Genomic DNA, 19,168 nt, shown 5'->3' with positions numbered 1-19,168 from the left:
AACCTCTATTTTCTCAGAACATGATAGCAAGAGAGCCATTGTAATTGGTTCCAATTTTCAATTAGCTTTCTCCAGCAATCATGGAATTTCATTATACGGACTTCGGTTTATAATTGATCTCGCTTCGTAATCACAATTAAGTGCGATACATTTATGAGTGAATTTATTTAAGCTGGTAATTGTTGGGTAGTTTTAAACTTAGACGATTTTCACTCAAAATTTTAAGGTAAGGACAAACTGAGCCCACGTACGCAACGTATGCAAAGCATTACGAAATCTGGACCCTGTAAGTTGGATGGTGTTTAGCAAAAATGAGTCTTCCCACATCCATTTTGCAACTTTTAGCGTGAGTTATTTGAGTTGACATCTTATAGAAAAATTAATGTGGGTTGACACATTATTGCATAACAGCATCCAGGATGGTGTTTAGCAAAAATGAGTCATCCCACATGCATTTTGCAATAAAATGTCAACTTTAAGCGTCAATTTTTTGAGTTGACATCTTATTGAAAAATTAATGTGGGTTGACACATTATTGCTTATCAGCATCCAGTTGTATGCTTAGAAACATACTTGTCATATGTAACGCAACGCATGACAAGTTTGTATGTTTCTAAGCATACAAATTTGGGATTGTAATTGAATTGTTAGATAGAAAATATAAATCATAGACAAAATTAAGCGCCCTTTGCAGCAATAAGCACCTTTCAACCCCATTCTATACATTACACTCACGTCAGCGAAGTTGAGCCGGTTGGCATTCTTGCGGAACTCTGTCATGGCGTAGCGTTCCTTCATCTTGCGGACCCGTTTGCCGCCGCGCTTCTTTCTGCTCTGCTCGATCGGCTTGGGTAGAGGCTTCACGAACTTTACTGGAGGTGGTTCCTGTGAAAAAAAGATAAAAGAAATAGTCAGTCTCGCACATTGATATGATATGTTTCGATTTTATCGGGAATTCAACTACAGGGATTTTTCCAGTGATGTTTCATCAGCGCGCACCGACTTCAATACGTAAGTTGAATATAGGTACCTATATCTCACAATGATAGTTTAAAATGAAATCTTACTTAAAGATTGGAAAGCTACCTGTTTATTAGTATAAGCATAAAAAAGATTACGAGGACGCGTGAAGTAGTGCAAAATACTACAGCAGCTAAATTTAGCAAACATTAGCACTTTACAAATTAGTATTCGTATAATGTCCGGGGCCAAAGAGTGCCATCTACCTTAGCTGTTAAATTTGTTGTTACAATATTGTGCACTACTTTATGTTTATTAGTATACCTTGGTGTATGTAAAAAAAAAACAACGGGTTGCACTCCGGGAGTGCCGACAGAAGTGAAAACTCAATGACTAGTCCAAAATGTCTGCAGCACTATGTATAATTGACCCATCCTCCTTTCTATTGAAAAACTTTAGTTCCGAAATTGCTGGTCAGTGAGCTTGTTTAAAATTCGAAATAAAACTAAAAAGTGAGTTAATACCTGTAATTTGTCCAGTTTCTTCTCAATGCCCTCCCTGAGCTGCCGACCGATGTGTCCGTCTGTACTCTCGTGGCAGGCGTCAACACGCGCCGCCAAAATTAGCTTCGTGGACACTAGCTTAGCCGCCTTGTAACGCAGTTCCTACAACAAAGTAAACCATAGTTATAAAAAGCATACTATTAAATCAGTCATATTAGTCAGTCACATTGATATCGATTTAACTCTTAATTTTAGACTCCCAGCCGAGCAATAAGGCGTGCGTCTTTCAAATCAGCGGTAGTATGAATGAGTTGTCCCTATGAAATATAATTTGATCTTGACCACATGCTCTTTGGCAAAGGAATCGTGAAGAATACCGTATATTGGCATGGGGACTATAGCTTGAACTCTTTTGAACATGTCTTTCACAAAAGTGGTTCAAGCAGTGGGACATATAATAATATGCATAGGTTTATAATATAAGTAATATAATTGCTGGCTATAAGTTAGTTTTAGTTCCAGTAAATGGATTTATTCTTTATTCCTTATTCTCCTTACTAATTCATATATTTGAATTAAATTATTATTTAATCCTAATAAGATTTTGCATAACTTGAAACTGAAGTAAACTTACAGGGGTAGTGTCCTGAACAATCTGTGAGAAATAAATGAAGCCAGTATGAGGCAGAGACGCAGCCTGTGAGAATCCAGATAAAGTCTTCTTCTGCTGGCCTAGGGGCAGTACATTGCAGGCCGGCATTTTGGATAACTTGGACAGACCACCCGCCACACCAAGGATCTTCGCAGCTGTTGATGCTCCTGAAAAATATAATTAAATCAGATTCTATATACTCCTAAGCGCCACTTGCACCATCCCACTAACCCGGGGTTAACCGTTTAAACCTTTAAGTCAGTGTCAAATTGTACTAAGTTGGTAACCATGGTAACTCCAGGTTTATTTGGTTTATCTCCGGGTTAGTGGATGGTGCAAGCAGTGGCGGTACTTCCATACAAGCCCAAAAGCCGGGCTTGCCTTAGTTGCCTTACCGAAATTACGTAGTGATAAGATCAATAATCAATATAGATTATTTTTAAACCGCGCGCCAAATGAACCCGCCGTATTATTAAATTCAAGCAACTAAACAGCGCGCGCACCGCGGCGCCAGCGTGTTGCAAAATTTTGCCGTGGCGCCTCCTCCGCGCGAAAGAAATCAGGCGTAGGATGAATATCTGCTGAGAATTCAGCTATCCTGCTCGCACTCGTCGGATTGCGGTTGCAAGCCGACGAGTGCGAGCTTGCTTTTTCGTCCCGCTCTAGGCGGTCTAAGCCTACAAACGCCATAGAACGATGTAATTATTTGTTGGTATGTATAGCAATTCTATAAGGCGATTTAAGCCGAGCTTTTGGTGTGAAGTTAGCTGCTTAAGTTCACACGGGCACGCGTTTACTTCAAGTGTATTATTATTTAGTGGAGTCGAAAGTAACGAAAGGTTAATTTATTTAAGTGAATTTGAATTAAGTAGTGAATGTGGATTTGTTCGTTTGTTGTGACGTTTATAAGTGTTAACAATGGATGAAGTTGTTCCTTGTGACGGTATGAGATGCGTCCACGTATTACTCAACGAAAGCAAGGTAAAATTGTCATACTTTGTAGAAAAACGGGATATATATCATTTCCGCGCCAAAACCAACACCCTACTTGTGTACTCTCAGATAAGTCAGTCGCATTAGGAGAAAATTTTGTACGGCCGTTTACAAAACACAAGGATTGTTGGTTTACTCCAATTAAGGCGTAATTAGAGTGACAGAGAAAGAAGCATGCAATTTGCAAATTTCAGTGTACGCGGTAGGCCCTCTGATCATCATCATCATCATCATCATATCAGCCAGAGGACGTCCACTGCTGGACATAGGCCTCCCCCAAAGAGTGCCACAATTACCGGTCTTGCGCCACCCGCATCCAGCGGACTCCCGCGACCTTCACCTGGTCATCAGTCCACCTTGTGGGCCCTCTGATATGTTTGTAAAATTCTATCTAGTAGTTATGGTAGTACCTAGTATGCCCTGTGCTGTGCGCTATGATAGCTCGCCGCGATACGCTAGCAAATTCATTTGAGTCCAAAGAGTGAGATTGGACATTTATTACGAAAACATATCTTTCGGCTTGCCTTACTCCGAAACCCTAGGCACGCCACTGGGTGCAAGAGGCCCTAAGCCAAATAGCGCTTTTTCAAAGACAAATGATTTTGTAAATGGAATTCTCAGTAATAGAAACTAAAGAAGTTAGCAATGAATTTTCTTTTGAGATAGCGCTCTTTCCCTTAGCAGGGCAGTATACTGGTGGTAAAAGAAAACACAGGCTAAAAAAATTTTGTGTTTGTACAGTCAAGAGTAATAATATGGGTACACACATCATACTCAAAAATATGTCATATAGCTCTTATGTCAGCGAATTAAGAACTATGGGACATATTTTTGAGAAGTTATATGCACCCATATTTTTACACTTGACTGTATTGGCTCAAAGCTTGCTCTCAGTAGAATTTTTAGTTAAGCAAAGTATAAACTCTCACTGCCATCAACAATACCAAGTTATGATTTGCGGCAGTGGTGATATGATAGAAGGGCCAAGTTTTGTCACCTATAAATAATAGAAGAAAATAACTTACCCAAAATAGCTGTTATGTTGGGTGCAATAAACGTCATTCTGCTTTCCACATACTCATAGATGCTCGATTTGAAATTATTTAAATCACTAGCCATGTCACATGCTTCGTAGATTTCAGCTAGTTCATTTTCTGTCAAGATCTTCCTACAAATAAAAAAAAGTAGTAAAAATTATAGTATAAACTCATTTCATATTATTAACAAATATCTGGGAGACCAAGCATTGCTCGGAAAACATATAAATACTCAAAAATGCGTGTTTTCCCAGAGATAAAACCTAGCTAGATTGATTTTTCATCCCCAAAAACCCCCATAAAGCAAATTCCATCAAAATTATTAGAGCCGTTTCCGAGATCTCCGAAATATATATATAAATATTACATTATATTATACAAGAATTCCTTGTTTAAAGGTATTAAGATAAAAATTACATACCCTTGTGTAGTAGAAGCTGTCACAGACACAATCATAATGGTGGCTTGTGTCAAAAAACTCTGCAGAGTTTCATTATTCTTAGCCTTATCCAGGTCATTGCCAAGTTCTTTTACAGTCCGGATATACTCCAGCGGAGTCACGATCAAGGACTCCAGCTCTGGGAAACGTTTCTGGTACTTGTCTCGGACAAATCTGTGGATAGTAGCTGGAAAATAAGATTGCCTATTTACAAACTGGACACTTTCACATTAATATAACAAGTTTATGGGAAGGAATGTTTGGTGATAAAAACATTTTAAAATTTTCAATATAATAAAGAAATAGAAAAATCAAAGGCATTCAGCCTATGACAAACACAAAGAAATTTAGAAAGTTGCAATTGTTCTACACAACTCTACACATATTTTAGAACTTTAAAAAGTGCAAAAGAAACACAAGTGCTGTGATATATATACATGCATCAGTTCGCTCTTGGAGCTAGTGTAAATATGTATAATTAAATAAAAAATAAATAACAATAATAATCACTTGCTCTAGTTAGTTGTATTACTGTGTCCTTATATAAAATAATTGAAAAAACAATTTATTATAAACCTACCAATTTCACCATCAATTTCCACAGCTATGTTGTTAGCTTCCACAATCAGTTGGTATTCGGGGTCCGATTCCATGAGTCCGGTCACTTCAATTTTTTTACGATCATTACCAACATTCTGCTGAATTTCTGCTATGACCTGTGATAAAAAAAATGCTGATGGGTGAATATTCTATACTTCATTTCTAGTATTTGTTATTTCTAGTATTGTATATTTGTTAACAACCTATTTGTTGTGGAAATCTCTCTGAAATATCCTATCTTAAGCATGATAAATGAAATCTTTTGTTTTGTCTTTATGCGGTCTCATTCAATGACTGTCTTGAGTATCACAGGAGAACCAAAAAGAAGGAATAACATTTGTTGTAAAATATATCGCAACATACCCTCTGAAGGCGGTCCGAGTGCCTCAATTTCGCTAATTCTCTTATAGTGACACTTTTAATGTCTTCCTCCATAGGAATAACAGGATGGGGCACGGCGAATTCGTGTTCATCTTTAGATGTTTTGTTTTCAATAGCTGCTTCCAGTTCCCCATCGTCGTTTTCTTCCAAATCAGCGAGCAATTCATCCGCTAAGGACATGGTAAGAGATGGTTGTGGCTAAAGAAGCGGGATAAGTACTCGAACCACCACGAAATTAATAATTATTACTGAATGAAAATTATAGTATATTTGTACTTTTATCAATTTCCAGCAAAAAATCACCAACACCACGCACAAATCGGTACAAAACGTACAAAATCGTCACTCATGTGTCACTTGTGTCAGTCATACGTCATACATATTGTCGCGTTTTTTTTTTACAACAGATTTGTTTATGGTTATGTAGTGTTGTGCTACACTATATTTTATCGATATCAATCGCTATCCGGTTAACACACTACCGCACCGCGACGCGACCTTGGTGCTCCACACCCATAAGAGAGCGAGAAAGAGATATTTCTTACTCGCTCACACTTATGCGGCGCTCAGTAACCTTGGTGCGGTGCGGTAGTGTGTTAGGGCCTTTACAACATCATTGCATTATGTCATTCTAATTTCTGAACGAAAAGTACTTACTGGTAACACTGAAAACGGTTGGTCAGTGGTGGTTGCCATTTTTCGCTGTCTGTGGAAGGGGCATGCCGAAAGCCTGAAATTTACATTTTCGGCAATTTTGTGGTCGTTACAGTGAGTTTGAAACCAAAAATCGTCTAAATGGCGCTAAATCCACAATACGATGCAATCGGAAAAGGATTTGTTCAACAATATTATGCGCTATTCGACGACCCGGCACAGCGACCAAATCTGGCAAATTTGTACAACGTGAGTGCTTCTTTGCATTGTGAGCTGCAGCTATTATATTTCATTAAGACGAATGCCTCATTCTGTCACACATAACTTTTCAAATAACCTCTCTGTGGGATGTTCTGATGTCATCGATAGTTTGTTTATAAGACAGATGAATCATCTACGCAATATTTCGACTTTCGGTGCAATGTCCTATAACTGCAGTAAAAGTAGTTAACTTTAGAAAGTAGCCAATGCCAATACACACCAGTGTACCCAAACGCAAACTTATTTCTTATTCTGCTACAACAACTAGGTTATAATATGGACACATATTTATGTTTAAAATATACAGTAATTGGCAATTACAATTATACATCAATTTATATTGCTACCTGGTAAAAATGTATATATTAAAATTATTGCCTCTGTCAGTTGTCATACTAACATTAAAAATTGTATCACAAAATTAAGAAGCAGAGTTTCAAGTTTTTGATCAATTGAATTTACTAACTACCCACCCTCTATACTGTCATACATCTTACCCTATGTTCGTTTGTAGGGCTGAAATCATATTATTTCACTTGCGGTCCTAGGCAGTTTGGGTTTCCATATCCTGATCCGTACACAATCCTAGGCAGGGTTTCAGCTCCCTCTTGCTCAAGGAACATGACTGATACTGATACTAAGAATAATAGGGCCATCTAGGAAAATTAGGTACTTACAATAGACCTTAATCTTATTGTCTGTAGAAAATAGTACCAATTTCATGTATTTACCTGACTAATACTGCTGCTGAATATATTATACAGACTAAATAATGATGTTTGGAAAGCCCAGATTTGGCCAGGTTCCCTTCGAAGTAGCAGTGTTTGACCATGTCTTCAAATGTTGACTGTCTAATTGTCTATCCTTGCTAATTTTGAATCATTGCTTATTTCAGGTAGAAACATCTTTTATGACATTTGAAGGAGTGCAACTACAAGGTGCTGTTAAAATTATGGAAAAATTAAATGTAAGTGTTCAGAAATGTCATGCTTATTTATGTATAGTCAAGCTCTAGCTAGGTCAAAGATATTTGGGCAGGGTGCCAAATACAATAATGATTTTGCAACCTTAGACAATATTGCTGCACTCTGCATGGCAACCATTTAGAGTTAGACCAAGACAAGTCTGCAACGATTTCACACACAGGTCAAATATTATATCAAACTTCTATGAAATTATGACATATAAATAACACTTGCACTGTGTGTGCTATGAAAATCGTTGCAGGCTTGTCTTGGTCTTAACTCTATGTATTATATGTATTTATTAAAAAGATCTCAATTTATGTCAATAACTCAATTGCTACTTTGTTTCAGCAAAACAAAATTCACATTACTTAGTACTACCATTAGCGCCCATTGTACCCACTTGGGTACATCTGGGTTATGCGTATGATTCGATTTTCTACTGTAACTGTACTTATACTTAATAAAAAATATGACTGCATATACATTTTATATACTGAACACATTTTTTATATCAATAGTATGTTTGTATTTTTTTTGTCTTTTGAATAAAAGTAAAAATGTGTGTTGAGCAAACTTTTGTTATGGTATATTATTTTAATAAATTTGACTATTTATTTTCAGGGCTTGGGATTCCAAAAAATTGGCAGGTTTATCACATCAATTGACTCACAGCCTATGTTTGATGGTGGTGTTCTAATTAATGTTCTTGGCAGGTTGCAAGTAAGCATTATATTTTTATTATCACAAATACTGCGAAAATATCTTGTATGCAGATCTTAGAACCATCTGACCACTTAGCAAGACTTGCATTATTAATTTCTTGTGCGCAACATTCTTGAAGCAGAGCTTGACTTCCATATTGAGTCACGCGCGACAACGCAAGTCATGCTATGGGGTGTCTATAATTAACTATTTAGATAACCATTCAATTCATTAATTAAATCAAAACTGTAGACTTTTAACATCTTATCAAGGTTTTCATTATCTTTAATGGCTCCTCTTCACGTTGGGCCAACGCCAACGCCAACGAGGGATGCAGCCATGCGGTAGAATGAGACAGCAATATCACTTGCTCCCTCTAACGCATAAATGCGTCCCTCGTTGGCGTTGGCTTTGGCCCAACGTGAAGAGGAGCCATAAAGGACAGGTTGCAAATCCATTCAAAACCCAAATCATTAAATATAAATACATTATGTATTAAGGAAATGTAATGCATTTTGTGTCTTATCATTATCATTGTAGACTGATGTAGGTTCGGTCAGAATAATCATAATGTTATCTCTTTGCAGAGGTGATTGACATTTAGTTAATGACATTAACCTTATAATATGTAGCTTGTTTATATAATTATTGAACAGCAGGAGAGATAACAAATACAATTGGATTTATAGATGGATATAATTATTATAAAAGGGAAAATGTATTGTAAATTATATATTAAAAAACCGGGCAAGTGCGAGTCGGACTCGCGCACGAAGGGTTCCGTACCATAATGCAAAAAAAAAAGCAAACAAAAAACGGTCACCCATTAACTGACCACTCCCGACGTTGCTTAACTTTGGTCAAAAATCACGTTTGTTGTATGGGAGCCCCATTTAAATCTTTATTTTATTCTGTTTTTAGTATTGGTTGTTATAGCGGCAACAGAAATACATCATCTGTGAAAATTTCAGCTGTCTAGCTATCACGGCTCGTGAGATACAGCCTGGTGACAGACGGACGGACGGACGGACAGCGAAGTCTTAGTACGGAACCCTAAAAATGAGAGAGATCAATAAAACAAAAGAAAATAACATTTGTGTTGGTCTCCTCTAAATTGTCACACACATGTGTGTGACATTTTAGATCACTCACTCACTTAATTACAAGCTATCAAATATAAATCTTACTTGAAAGCCAGGCACAAATCATGGTGCTTTAGGCTTTTCGTCGACTTGAGCGGGTTTTAGGTTTCTAGGTATTCGAATTATTGTATATCTAAATAATTTCTCATTTGTTTTCAGTGTGACGACGACCCACCACACTCCTACATGCAGACGTTTGTACTAAAAACACTTGGAGACTCCTTCTTCGTTCAGCATGACATCTTCCGTCTCTGCATTCACGACGTCGCCTAAAACCCTAGACTGCCCATCGCGAATCAATGTGAAGAGACTACCACGTTCACTTTTACCATAACCTATTTCAATCCTGAGCGTCCAATGTATAAACTTCCATAGAGATTCCGTTAAACCATATTGATATTGTTCTGTACATTTTAAGGCACACTAAACTGTGAATGTGTTGACTACTGGTTCAATTGAAGCGAATGATATAATATTTAAATCAAAAACATTCTCATGACACTGTTCGCTCCAATTTAATGAGTATGTCTCGTGAATTTTATAGGTGTTTTTATGAATTACGCCTAATGTCCCTTTCGCTTGGCTCGCGAGTCGCAATTTTAATGTCGATCAACATTTTTCAATATTCGTCATCACGCTGCAAGTGCATCTTGTTTTGGTTATCTAGGTATAAGTAACTAGTAAATGAATTGCCCAATTGTGAATTTTCAAATTTAAGAACCTCTAAGTAAATTGTGGTTTTCCGCTTAGATGTAATAAAGCTTCGAAAGGGCGTAATTTTCAGTTACGTGTATACATTTTATAATAAATACATTATAATTTTGTAACATTTTGTTTCGTTTAATAGGTTTAATTTTACTCATCCTTTCTTTTGCACATCACCTGAAAATAAGTAAAGGAAACGAAAGTTGATGCTAAGACAATCATGTATTAAGTAATAAATAGTCAAAAATTAACAAAAGAACCACTGAAAACAGGTACATTTCACCAATCTCAGAATTTAAGACGCTCCTCCCTTTAAATCCTTAGACACTACGAACACTTAACAAGTTATTTGCATGCACTACTAACGAAACACACACGCGGCCTGTAGGCCCACTTGTCTAAGTGAATGACTAGGTTGCAAAAGTAGACGCTCCTTAGGCTTGCACGCCACAACCGACCCGAGTCTTCAAACCAAAATCGCGCTTTATATGTAGATCCCTATAATACTGCATTTTGAAGGAGTAACAATTTGCAAAAATATAACTATTATTGATTATGACTTACGAAATTCGAGGTTTATTCATTCCATTGCCTTCCATGTAGTTATGTATTAATATTGCTTATCAAGCATTAGCAGTTAAATAAGACTTAGAATAAAATACATTATGACAAGAACCAGGTTTTTCTTGTAGATTAACATTTGTAAATTTGATAAGCCGTTCGATATACCGAAACCGCTAAAAGGAAACACGACACATTAGGGAACTATCAATAGGTGACGAAGACTACTAAGCAGAGATCAAATTAGACATGGCAAGACCGGTTAGGTCACTTTTGTACATTAGCCTCTCTTTATCGCACTGTTTCGTAAAATTTTTGGAATCTGACAATTTGACATTGAATTATAAATTAGGCGGGTCCACATAGAACGAGCCGCCTCGCGAAGCATCTCGGTCTCTATAGTCGTACCTCGGGCGAGGCACATCTCTAACGACCGAGTTGCTCCGCGCGGCAATTTCCTGACGAGGCGTCTTGTTGTGTGGACCCGAATATATGGCAAAATTTTCCCATCGCTGCAAAATTCTAGTTTCAATCACAACTCATTTTTAAATGCAAGTTACTCACTATTTTCAAGAAAATATTTCACGAAACAGTACCACAACATCGGTTTCTTACTCATAGATATCAATAGCGATACTGGAACATTTTAGCTGTCAATTTTGTAATTATCAAGCGATAAAATGTCATAAAGATCGCCGGTCTAATGTCTGTGATATAAAAATTAAGTAATTTAATCACAACCTCCATAAAAACTAATAATTAAGAATTCCTAACTGAGCATTTAACCAAATCGGATTTCTAATTTCCTTCACTTAATAAAATCATACCTACTGTTTATAATTTCTAGACACTAAAAACACATTGCTTGTGACTTAATAGCTCTCAAATAGGTAGTATTGCACGATCAATTTCATTTCCTAGTATTCCAATTATGATGAAGTTGAGCATAGCTAAGTACATCTGTAACTTTCTGATGATAATTGGACACAGAAGGTATAGGAACTGTAATAAATAAAAATAACTCTATCTACTTTGAACTATCTAGTAGTTGATGACTGTACAAAGAAAATTACAGTCGGCAATAAAAACTTGTACCAAAAATTTAAATATTGGACAGATTAGTTTATGACTCATTTTAAATTACTTTTTTTTAGCTAGCTACATTTTCTAAACGCCATTTTAGATCGCCGCCATCTAGAAATTATAAACAAAGTTCAAATAATTTAAATCCAAAGTACATCGTCGAATCGAACTACACAAAACCATCGACATTAGACCGGGTTTCCGCTATCCCGCTTAGGAGCCGCCTTTCTTGCGGCCGCGCGAGCCGGGTAAGGCCACGCCTCGCAGGGAGCGCATCGCCATGGCGCGGTTGAAGTGGCGCTGAGTTTTGTGCTCCTCCGCTTCGCCGTTGTTGTCCACGGACGAGAGGATAACGAGGAGGACGCCCATCACCTGGGAAGAGGATTTAACATCATATAGTTGCTAAGCTGCAACCAGCAAATTCATTGACTAAATAAGATGCGAAGCAAAATTCGTGCTTCGAGTTTGACAGCTAATGTAGGTGACGCTGAACGCCTTTGTACATTTTGCGGTAATTCCGGCTGTCCAGTTGTCACAAAACATTACATTCGTTTCGTGAGTGTTGCGCGGATTGAATTGCAATAGATCGCTGGCCCGCAGAGCAGAGTGCATATGCTATTGAAACGTATCGTATCAATAAAGCCTTTTCATTTAGTACCGCAAGGCGTAAGTTGGGTTTACCCTTGAATTGCCGACAGACATTTCATCGAATGTTATTTCGAAGACAACGTTTCAAGTATTTTCATTTCATCGACAAGTTATTGCGTCGAAGAATTGATACTAGTAAATTTAAATCTGGGACTTTTAATTGGCACTCCAGTTATTTCGTATATAGTTTATATCGTGGTATTTCGTTACGGGTTTTCTTATTTCATTTTGGATTGCATTTAATACAATTTACTACGCATAAAATTATGTCACTATGTAATATTTGACTTTGATAGCAGTTCGTTTCTGTGTGGGGTCGCAGTTCTAACCTAACCTAAACCTACTTTGAAAGCCGTTCGTTTCTGTGTGGGGTCGCAGTTCTAACCTAACCTAAACCTACTTTGATAGCCGTTCGTTTCTGTGTGGAGTCGCAGTTCTAACCTAACCTAAACCTACTTTGGAAGCCGTTCGTTTTTGTGTGGGGTCGCAGTTCTAACCTAACCTAAACCTACTTTGAAAGCCGTTCGTTTCCGTGTGGGGTCGCAGTTCTAACCTAACCTAAACCTACTTTGAAAGCCGTTCGTTTCTGTGTGGGGTCGCAGTTCAAACCTAACCTAAACCCACTTTGAAAGCCGTTCGTTTCTGTGTGGGGTCGTAGTTCTAACCTAATTGAAACCTTTGTTACAACAGAAAAATGTATAAATGAGTAGTACGACATATAAAAATGTATTAAAGTAATACGTCGAACAAATGAATTGCAATGTTTAGTAGTTGTGCCAATTAAAATAATTTGAAACAAATCAGCGATCAAGTAATATTCGTTGAATAGTATTTATACGCAGTAAGAAAAATGGAAATAAATAGTATATGAAACAAAATCACGCCAAACAATATTACTACTACTAACGTTTCGATGAATCGTTGTCGATGAAATAATATTCGATGAAAAGTTTGTCGGCAAAACAAGGGTACACCCGTAAGTTGGCCCTGTCATTTAGAAATTTGAGTTTTATAGGTAAAGAAAAAATGTCACAAAGGTTTTCTAAGTTCTATGAATAATGGGGACAATACACTCACCAAACACACAATAATAAGGAGCGTGTACACGTGCACGTTTGCCTCCGGTATGTTCTCAATGTCCTTTAGCGCCGTCAGCGCCGGTTCGAAGTCCGGTCTCAAATCTAACGCGTGCTTGAGATGTACCGCTGCTTCCTGCGAAATTATATTAATTTATGACGACCGGTCACAGGTACAGGCATACCTACAGGCTGGCCTAGTGGGTAGTGACCCTGCCTATGAAGCCGATGGTCCCGGGTTCAAAGTCCCTGGTAAGGGCATTTATTTGTATTATGATACAGATATTTGTTCGAACCGAATCCTGGCTTCTTTTGCTGCATCCTCCCGTGCGCATCCATTGACAAAGTTAACCGAGGTTCGGGTTAAACATATAAATCGCAATTCGCAAGGAAAATACCTACGAGCGGTGCGTCAGGTAGGCACAGTGTGAAAGGCAGGTACAGAACCGACAAGGGTACATACCTGATAGTGTCCATAAACTTTGAATATCTCCTTGAGCGTGAATACTGCAGCCACGCACTGCGGTCCGGCGGCTGAACCTCCAGCGAGCGTCGAGTCAGATTGGCGTCGTCTAAATACTGCAGTGACTTACAGCAAGTCTTAACTGACCTTAAGTATCTTATGTCTTTGCAGTAAAGTCTGCGAATTGTTACCTGATAATGTCCATAAGCTTTGAATATCTCCCCGAGCGTGAAGTACTATTGCCACGCGCTGCGGTCCGGCGGCTGAACCTCGAGCGAGCGGCGCCTCAAGATGGCGTCGTCTAAATACTGCAGCGACTTATTAGCAAGTCTTAGCTGACCTTAAGTATGTCTTTGCAGTAAGGTCTACGAATTGTTACCTGATAATGTCCATAAGCTTTGAATATCTCCCCGAGCGTGAAGTACTGCTGCCACGCGCTGCGGTCCGGCGGCTGAACCTCGAGCGAGCGGCGCGTCAGGTAGATAGCGTCGTCGAGATACTGCAGTGTGAATAGCACGCGCGCCAGGTTCAGGAGCACCTGGGATTTGAGACTTTATTGTAAACATGTTAAGGGTTACATTTGGAGAGCACGTGACAATGAAGAGTCTTGGGATGAGTGAGTTGGAGGGTGTAGGTGAAAAAAAGATAACGCCGTCGAGGTACTGGAGTCTGGCACTATGTAGCTTCTATGGCCGACTACTGTTTTCCTTCAGACATTCATCATCATCAAGACGATTCTGTGTTGAAGTTGTTTATGAAAGAGTTCCTAGAACCACTTTCAACAACAGCTTGATGGTACCATCATTTTGCATTGTAAGAAATTGGTTGTAACAAAAGTTTATCTTTATGCTGGCCGTACATTGCGGTTTTTGAACGCATTATAGAAGGTTTATGATATGTGTGTCCATAAAAAGATAAATACTTACTTCTGCATTATAAGGAGACACGGCCAACGCTCGCCGGAAGCATTCAATGCTCTGTCTAGTGTCACCCTTGATTCTCCAAAAGTTGCCGATTTGGTTGTAAAGCTGTACTGACTTTGGTTTCTCTCTCTTAGCTTTCTTCAGTCGTTTCTCCAGAGCGTTTATATCCAGCTCCGTCACACCATTTTTAAAGGACTTCTTTTTTGTGAATATAAGAGCCACCTGTAATAAAATTGTAGGAAATTCTGCAGTTTGATTGATATACTAATAAATCAAATACCTATAATATATTGTTTAATCACAATACCTACTTAGCCCAGGTGTTTTATTCCAATTTATTCCTCATTTGCACCACAAGACAGTATTCAAGCTAATTTTAATTACTAGGTAATGAAACTCACGAATAGACTTGTATATTTTACTTTGTAAAACATTTATGCAGAAACGAAAGGTCATTGCCCTTATTGCCTAATATTCAAGGCCATCTAGTGTTTCATTTCATTCCTATTTCATGTATAGATCAGTTTACTTCCTATTATTATACATAATGAATAGTAAAATAATTTCTAGGCAAAGAAATAGGAAAGGGATTAAGTTTAGTAGGAGCATTCCACGGACTGTCCCGTACAAATGCATTTTATTTCCTGTGTTGCAACTTTTTTTTCGGCATTTAAAGCAGGCGATTATTTTTCTGTGTATATTTTTGACCATTTGTCATAGAAATGGAAACTCATATCTGCAAATCTTCAGAATATCGCGTTTGTACGGGACAAACGGTAGACAATTTCATGGAATGCTCCAGTAGAAAGTTTACGATGTGGATTAAAACACCTAAATTATGCTCTTAAAAATCCTCTTTCAAGAGAGGGGTTTAAGTGTAATTAGGACGAGAAATCAAATGTATAGGAGTGACATTTGCAAGTTTTATACAAGCAGCATTGCCAGCAAAAGCTGTGGTAAAATAATTATTTAAATTACCTGTGGCTCAGGAACATTTGGATGTCTATGGCGCCTGGCCACCCCCACAAGGTTGTCATAGTATGTGAAGTTGACAGCCTTCCCGCAGTCCAAGTATTCGTCGTCAACATCACCATTAGTCTCAGTCAGTGTCGACTCATCTCCGTTTTCAACGCCGGATCTGTGACAGGAAAATAATGTTAGTGGGTCTTAGTAATATGTTTACAAGGTTTCTTTTGTTTTATTTTGTCTGAATAGAAAAATAGAAACTTAATTTGAATAGTTAAGAATAATAAATAAATACTTTGTCTGTCTGTTTTTGAGAACAGGAGCCAAAAGATATGTATGACTACAGAGATAAACTAATAGCAACAAGCAATACAAAATATATTCATTAAACAATTGAATTCTAAGGTGAATAACACAATGCTTCTTGGCCTACTTGAAAACATTCCATAATCTTGAACAGTTTTATAAACACTAAACATGAAGGCACCCTTAACCTGTAGCCCAGAGACCTATAAAAAGGTCTCCTGTTCCATTCTAATTTGAACTTTGTGTTGACAAAATAAAATATCATTTTGCTTGGCAAGGTTTGACGTATGGGCGGCTAGAGGTTAAGATTTAGCCAGGGGTGCCAAAGTCCACCACTGTCAAACTTCGGTTTTGTAGAAAGTTTAGTACTATTATTTATTCTGTGGATTTAGTATTAAAATAATATCTATTTACCTTTGCTGTTCATAAGCTTGGCAGTCAGTACAAAACATGTCAAAGCCATGCTTGGTCCAAGTGTTCCCATAGTACACGGTGGAGGTTATTATGTTGAATATGGGGTCTTCTTCAGTCATTTTTTGCTTATCAGCATCATCCTGTTACAAAACAGAGTAAAGTTTATAGTAAATAAATTACTTATCAGTGTGTTGTGTCAATGCACATGTAAACAATATTTGAGAGGGTAAAATACTGGTAATAATGGTAGCAAAACTCCAACGGACACCAAATATAATATAAATTTAGCTTAGGGATCTTGAAATATTTCTACAACTTGACATGCACTCAAATGGATGTTCTTCAAAGTTGTACCAATACATGGAGGTATAAAAAGTTCATGTTCACGTGACTTATAGTCAAATAAAATACATCGAGCACACTGCAAGGGTTGTAACATATATCGTGGTGCAAAACAATGTTGTGTGAATTGATTATATAAAAGTCGCATTTAAGAATAGAATTATCTGACCTGGGTCAACGTATTGCCATCAACTATTGTACCTTCTTCAGGATTAAGTTTCCAAATATTAGATGTACGAGAATTCGTAGCAATAATTTGGAAAGAAAATATGTACAGAACCAAACAAGTAAAGTATGGTAGGTCTCTCATTTCGACCATTCAATCTGGGATAAAACATGAAAACTGTTTTCTCATTTAGATTTGACTTGAACTTTCGGCTGAAATAATAGATATTGGGGTCACAATATTGAGAAGTTGGTAATTTTATCACTACGAATGAAATAGATCTCCCTTCCTTCTCGTTATTTTGACAAGCATAAATAGCGATTTGTAACGTTCAGAATCTAGAGGGGAAAGTGATTTTAAACTTGCTAAAAAATTAACATTTATCAGTATATCGTGCATATCAAAAATCATGTATCTACGATGTTATTGATGGAATTGTATTTGATTATGCCATATTTAATTATTGGTCGGAGAAAACTTAAGTAAACAATCATTTTAATTTTATACAGGTATGGTTTATGAACGTTTCTTCGGATAAAACATAGACAAAAAAGCATCATAAGCCCCCTCCACACTGGTGCGCGAATCGCGGCGCGAAGCCGCGGAAGCGAGTGTGGCGTCGATTTTCGCAGACAGCGAAATCGACTCCACACTCGCGTTCGCGGCTTCGCCCGCGATTCACGCGCATAGTCTGGAGGGGGCTTTATACACAACACCAAAAGAATAAATAAGTATACTTTGGCAAGCCATTTCCGTCAGTAGAAAAAGGCGGCAAATAAAAAAAAAAATATCGTGGAGGGTTGAGCTGTTGAGCTCCTACACAAAATTTTAAATTTACTACATTTTAATAAATTTGCCTCCTTTTACTACTAATTAAAACGGCTTGCTAAATTATAGCCGGTCAAAACAGTTTATCAGTAGCAAAAGACGTGAATAATTGTTTGGCCGGCTATGTAAGTTGTATCCAGACGAGACAATTTTTAGCCAATCTGATGAAATTCTCCGATCGAACAGGGCCGTGCGGACGCAAATACAAATTTGATTCCCCGATCACATCAGTAGGTGCGGACACAAAAATGCCAATTTTCATAGGAGAACGCAAATTGGTGATTTAATTTGTGTACATATGGACACTGGATGAGATTGACCGATTATTTTCCTGAACAAATCGCTGATTTCGTCAGTCCCGTCAGGACTATATCCTTTGACTATAGAGTCGTGCGGAAAGAGAAGAGTCGTGGCAGAAACGGGAACTAACATTTTAAATTTTATATGGCAATCAAACCTTTGACACCTCTCTTGTAAAAAGTAAACAAAAACCGCAAGTTTTATGTATAAAATATTTTCAAAACACGATAAAACCGTACATAAAACCACAAGGAAAATTATATTTAACATTGTTCGGTTTTGTCAGCGGGAAGAAAACGGCTAAAAGCCGACTATCGACTTCCAAAAAGTCGCGTAACGTGTTTCCGCTATTCGCGGGTATTGATGTTGTATTTAATATTAAATAATTACCTATTTAATAAGCCCCCTAAGTAACTTGTCTCCGGTACATAATCGGTAAGTATATTAATTCAAAATATATTAATTTTCATAAATATGCAGGTCATTCATGATCTTTAAAATAACTGACAAATAGTCTTGATACTTGCCATTTTATGCATATTTATATGTAATTTCTTTTTCAGGATTGTGTAAAAGTACCTACGGTATCTCAAATAAAAGACCGCTAAGTAGGTGATATGCAAGAATTCGTAATCTACGTGCCGGATTCAAGCACATCCAGTTCAGATGAAGATAGTTCTATGAGTGTCCCTGGTTGTTTTGAAGATAGCTCAAACATAAGTGACATTGAATATTTTAATTCAGACTTCGATTACAAAGAATAAAACTTTTTCTAATAAAATATTTCTTTATTTGTAGGTTCTGTTAGTTACGAAATTATATTTCATAATTAGCAGTGACTTTTCGGCGAAGTAAAATATCGTGAGATGAGAGAACCGGACATATCCCAATAAGGCCTACCTACTTATGCACTATTTTTATTCATATTCATATTTATTATTAATAATGTACACATACATTACAAGTCAAGTTTACAATGGGTGAAATATATCCCAGATAAAATTACAGTTCTATTGCCCAATTTCTACCCGATCTACCCGGTTTTAATAACTGTTGGACTGCACAGTTTAGGCAGTACATAAATGAGACTCGTAT

At 37.5% G+C, this 19,168-nt stretch overlaps 3 protein-coding genes and 1 long non-coding RNA gene across 5 annotated transcripts in view; 2 read left to right on the top strand and 2 right to left on the bottom strand.

Moving 5' to 3' along the window:
* Positions 1 to 5,891, bottom strand: part of LOC134665045 (U4/U6 small nuclear ribonucleoprotein Prp31) — a 32,847-nt gene extending 26,956 nt beyond the window's left edge. The window contains exons 1-7 of the mRNA XM_063521828.1: positions 5,548 to 5,891; positions 5,165 to 5,300; positions 4,567 to 4,771; positions 4,134 to 4,276; positions 2,098 to 2,282; positions 1,485 to 1,625; positions 736 to 885 (exon numbers count right to left, since the gene is read on the bottom strand). Coding sequence (XP_063377898.1) covers positions 736 to 885; positions 1,485 to 1,625; positions 2,098 to 2,282; positions 4,134 to 4,276; positions 4,567 to 4,771; positions 5,165 to 5,300; positions 5,548 to 5,745 — 1,158 coding nt within the window. The 5' untranslated portion in view covers positions 5,746 to 5,891. The remainder of the gene's footprint in view (positions 1 to 735; positions 886 to 1,484; positions 1,626 to 2,097; positions 2,283 to 4,133; positions 4,277 to 4,566; positions 4,772 to 5,164; positions 5,301 to 5,547) is intronic.
* LOC134665058 (uncharacterized) overlaps positions 1 to 19,168 on the top strand; it is a 144,040-nt gene that overhangs the window by 41,137 nt on the left and 83,735 nt on the right. The window lies entirely within an intron of this gene.
* On the top strand, positions 6,268 to 10,119 carry LOC134665053 (probable nuclear transport factor 2). Its single transcript, XM_063521842.1, has 4 exons — positions 6,268 to 6,468; positions 7,376 to 7,447; positions 8,070 to 8,168; positions 9,452 to 10,119. Exons 1-4 carry the CDS (start codon positions 6,361 to 6,363, stop codon positions 9,563 to 9,565), a joined length of 393 nt encoding a protein of 130 aa, XP_063377912.1. The 5' UTR covers positions 6,268 to 6,360; the 3' UTR covers positions 9,566 to 10,119.
* On the bottom strand, positions 10,201 to 17,265 carry LOC134665047 (uncharacterized). Of its 2 annotated transcripts, XR_010098334.1 has the most exons (8): positions 16,949 to 17,265; positions 16,438 to 16,577; positions 15,730 to 15,889; positions 14,755 to 14,973; positions 14,208 to 14,366; positions 13,367 to 13,501; positions 11,732 to 12,013; positions 10,201 to 11,701 (listed from the first exon to the last, which is right to left on the bottom strand). XR_010098334.1 is itself a non-coding variant. In XM_063521836.1 (7 exons), exons 1-7 carry the CDS (start codon positions 17,096 to 17,098, stop codon positions 11,855 to 11,857), a joined length of 1,122 nt encoding a protein of 373 aa, XP_063377906.1. In that variant the 5' UTR covers positions 17,099 to 17,265; the 3' UTR covers positions 10,201 to 11,854. The 2 variants fall into 2 exon arrangements, 1 of the variants encoding a protein (XP_063377906.1); XM_063521836.1 differs by having other exon boundaries at positions 10,201 to 12,013.

The sequence above is a fragment of the Cydia fagiglandana genome, chromosome 6 (assembly GCF_963556715.1).
Source record: "Cydia fagiglandana chromosome 6, ilCydFagi1.1, whole genome shotgun sequence".
Classification (NCBI taxonomy): domain Eukaryota; kingdom Metazoa; phylum Arthropoda; class Insecta; order Lepidoptera; family Tortricidae; genus Cydia; species Cydia fagiglandana.
This window is presented reverse-complemented; position numbering and strand designations above follow the sequence as displayed.

Bases quoted from the DNA above. Each gene is read 5' to 3' on its own strand.
- LOC134665053 (XM_063521842.1), top strand. From the start codon at position 6,361: ATGGCGCTAAATCCACAATACGATGCAATCGGAAAAGGATTTGTTCAA. The intron at 7,448-8,069 runs GTAAGTGTTCAG...ATTTATTTTCAG, and splicing joins AAATTATGGAAAAATTAAAT to GGCTTGGGATTCCAAAAAAT. The intron at 8,169-9,451 runs GTAAGCATTATA...ATTTGTTTTCAG, and splicing joins ATGTTCTTGGCAGGTTGCAA to TGTGACGACGACCCACCACA.
- LOC134665047 (XM_063521836.1), bottom strand. From the start codon at position 17,098: ATGGTCGAAATGAGAGACCTACCATACTTTACTTGTTTGGTTCTGTAC. The intron at 15,890-16,437 runs GTAAATAGATAT...TTCCTGTCACAG, and splicing joins CAAGCTTATGAACAGCAAAG to ATCCGGCGTTGAAAACGGAG. The intron at 14,367-14,754 runs GTAAGTATTTAT...CTCAAATCCCAG, and splicing joins TGTCTCCTTATAATGCAGAA to GTGCTCCTGAACCTGGCGCG.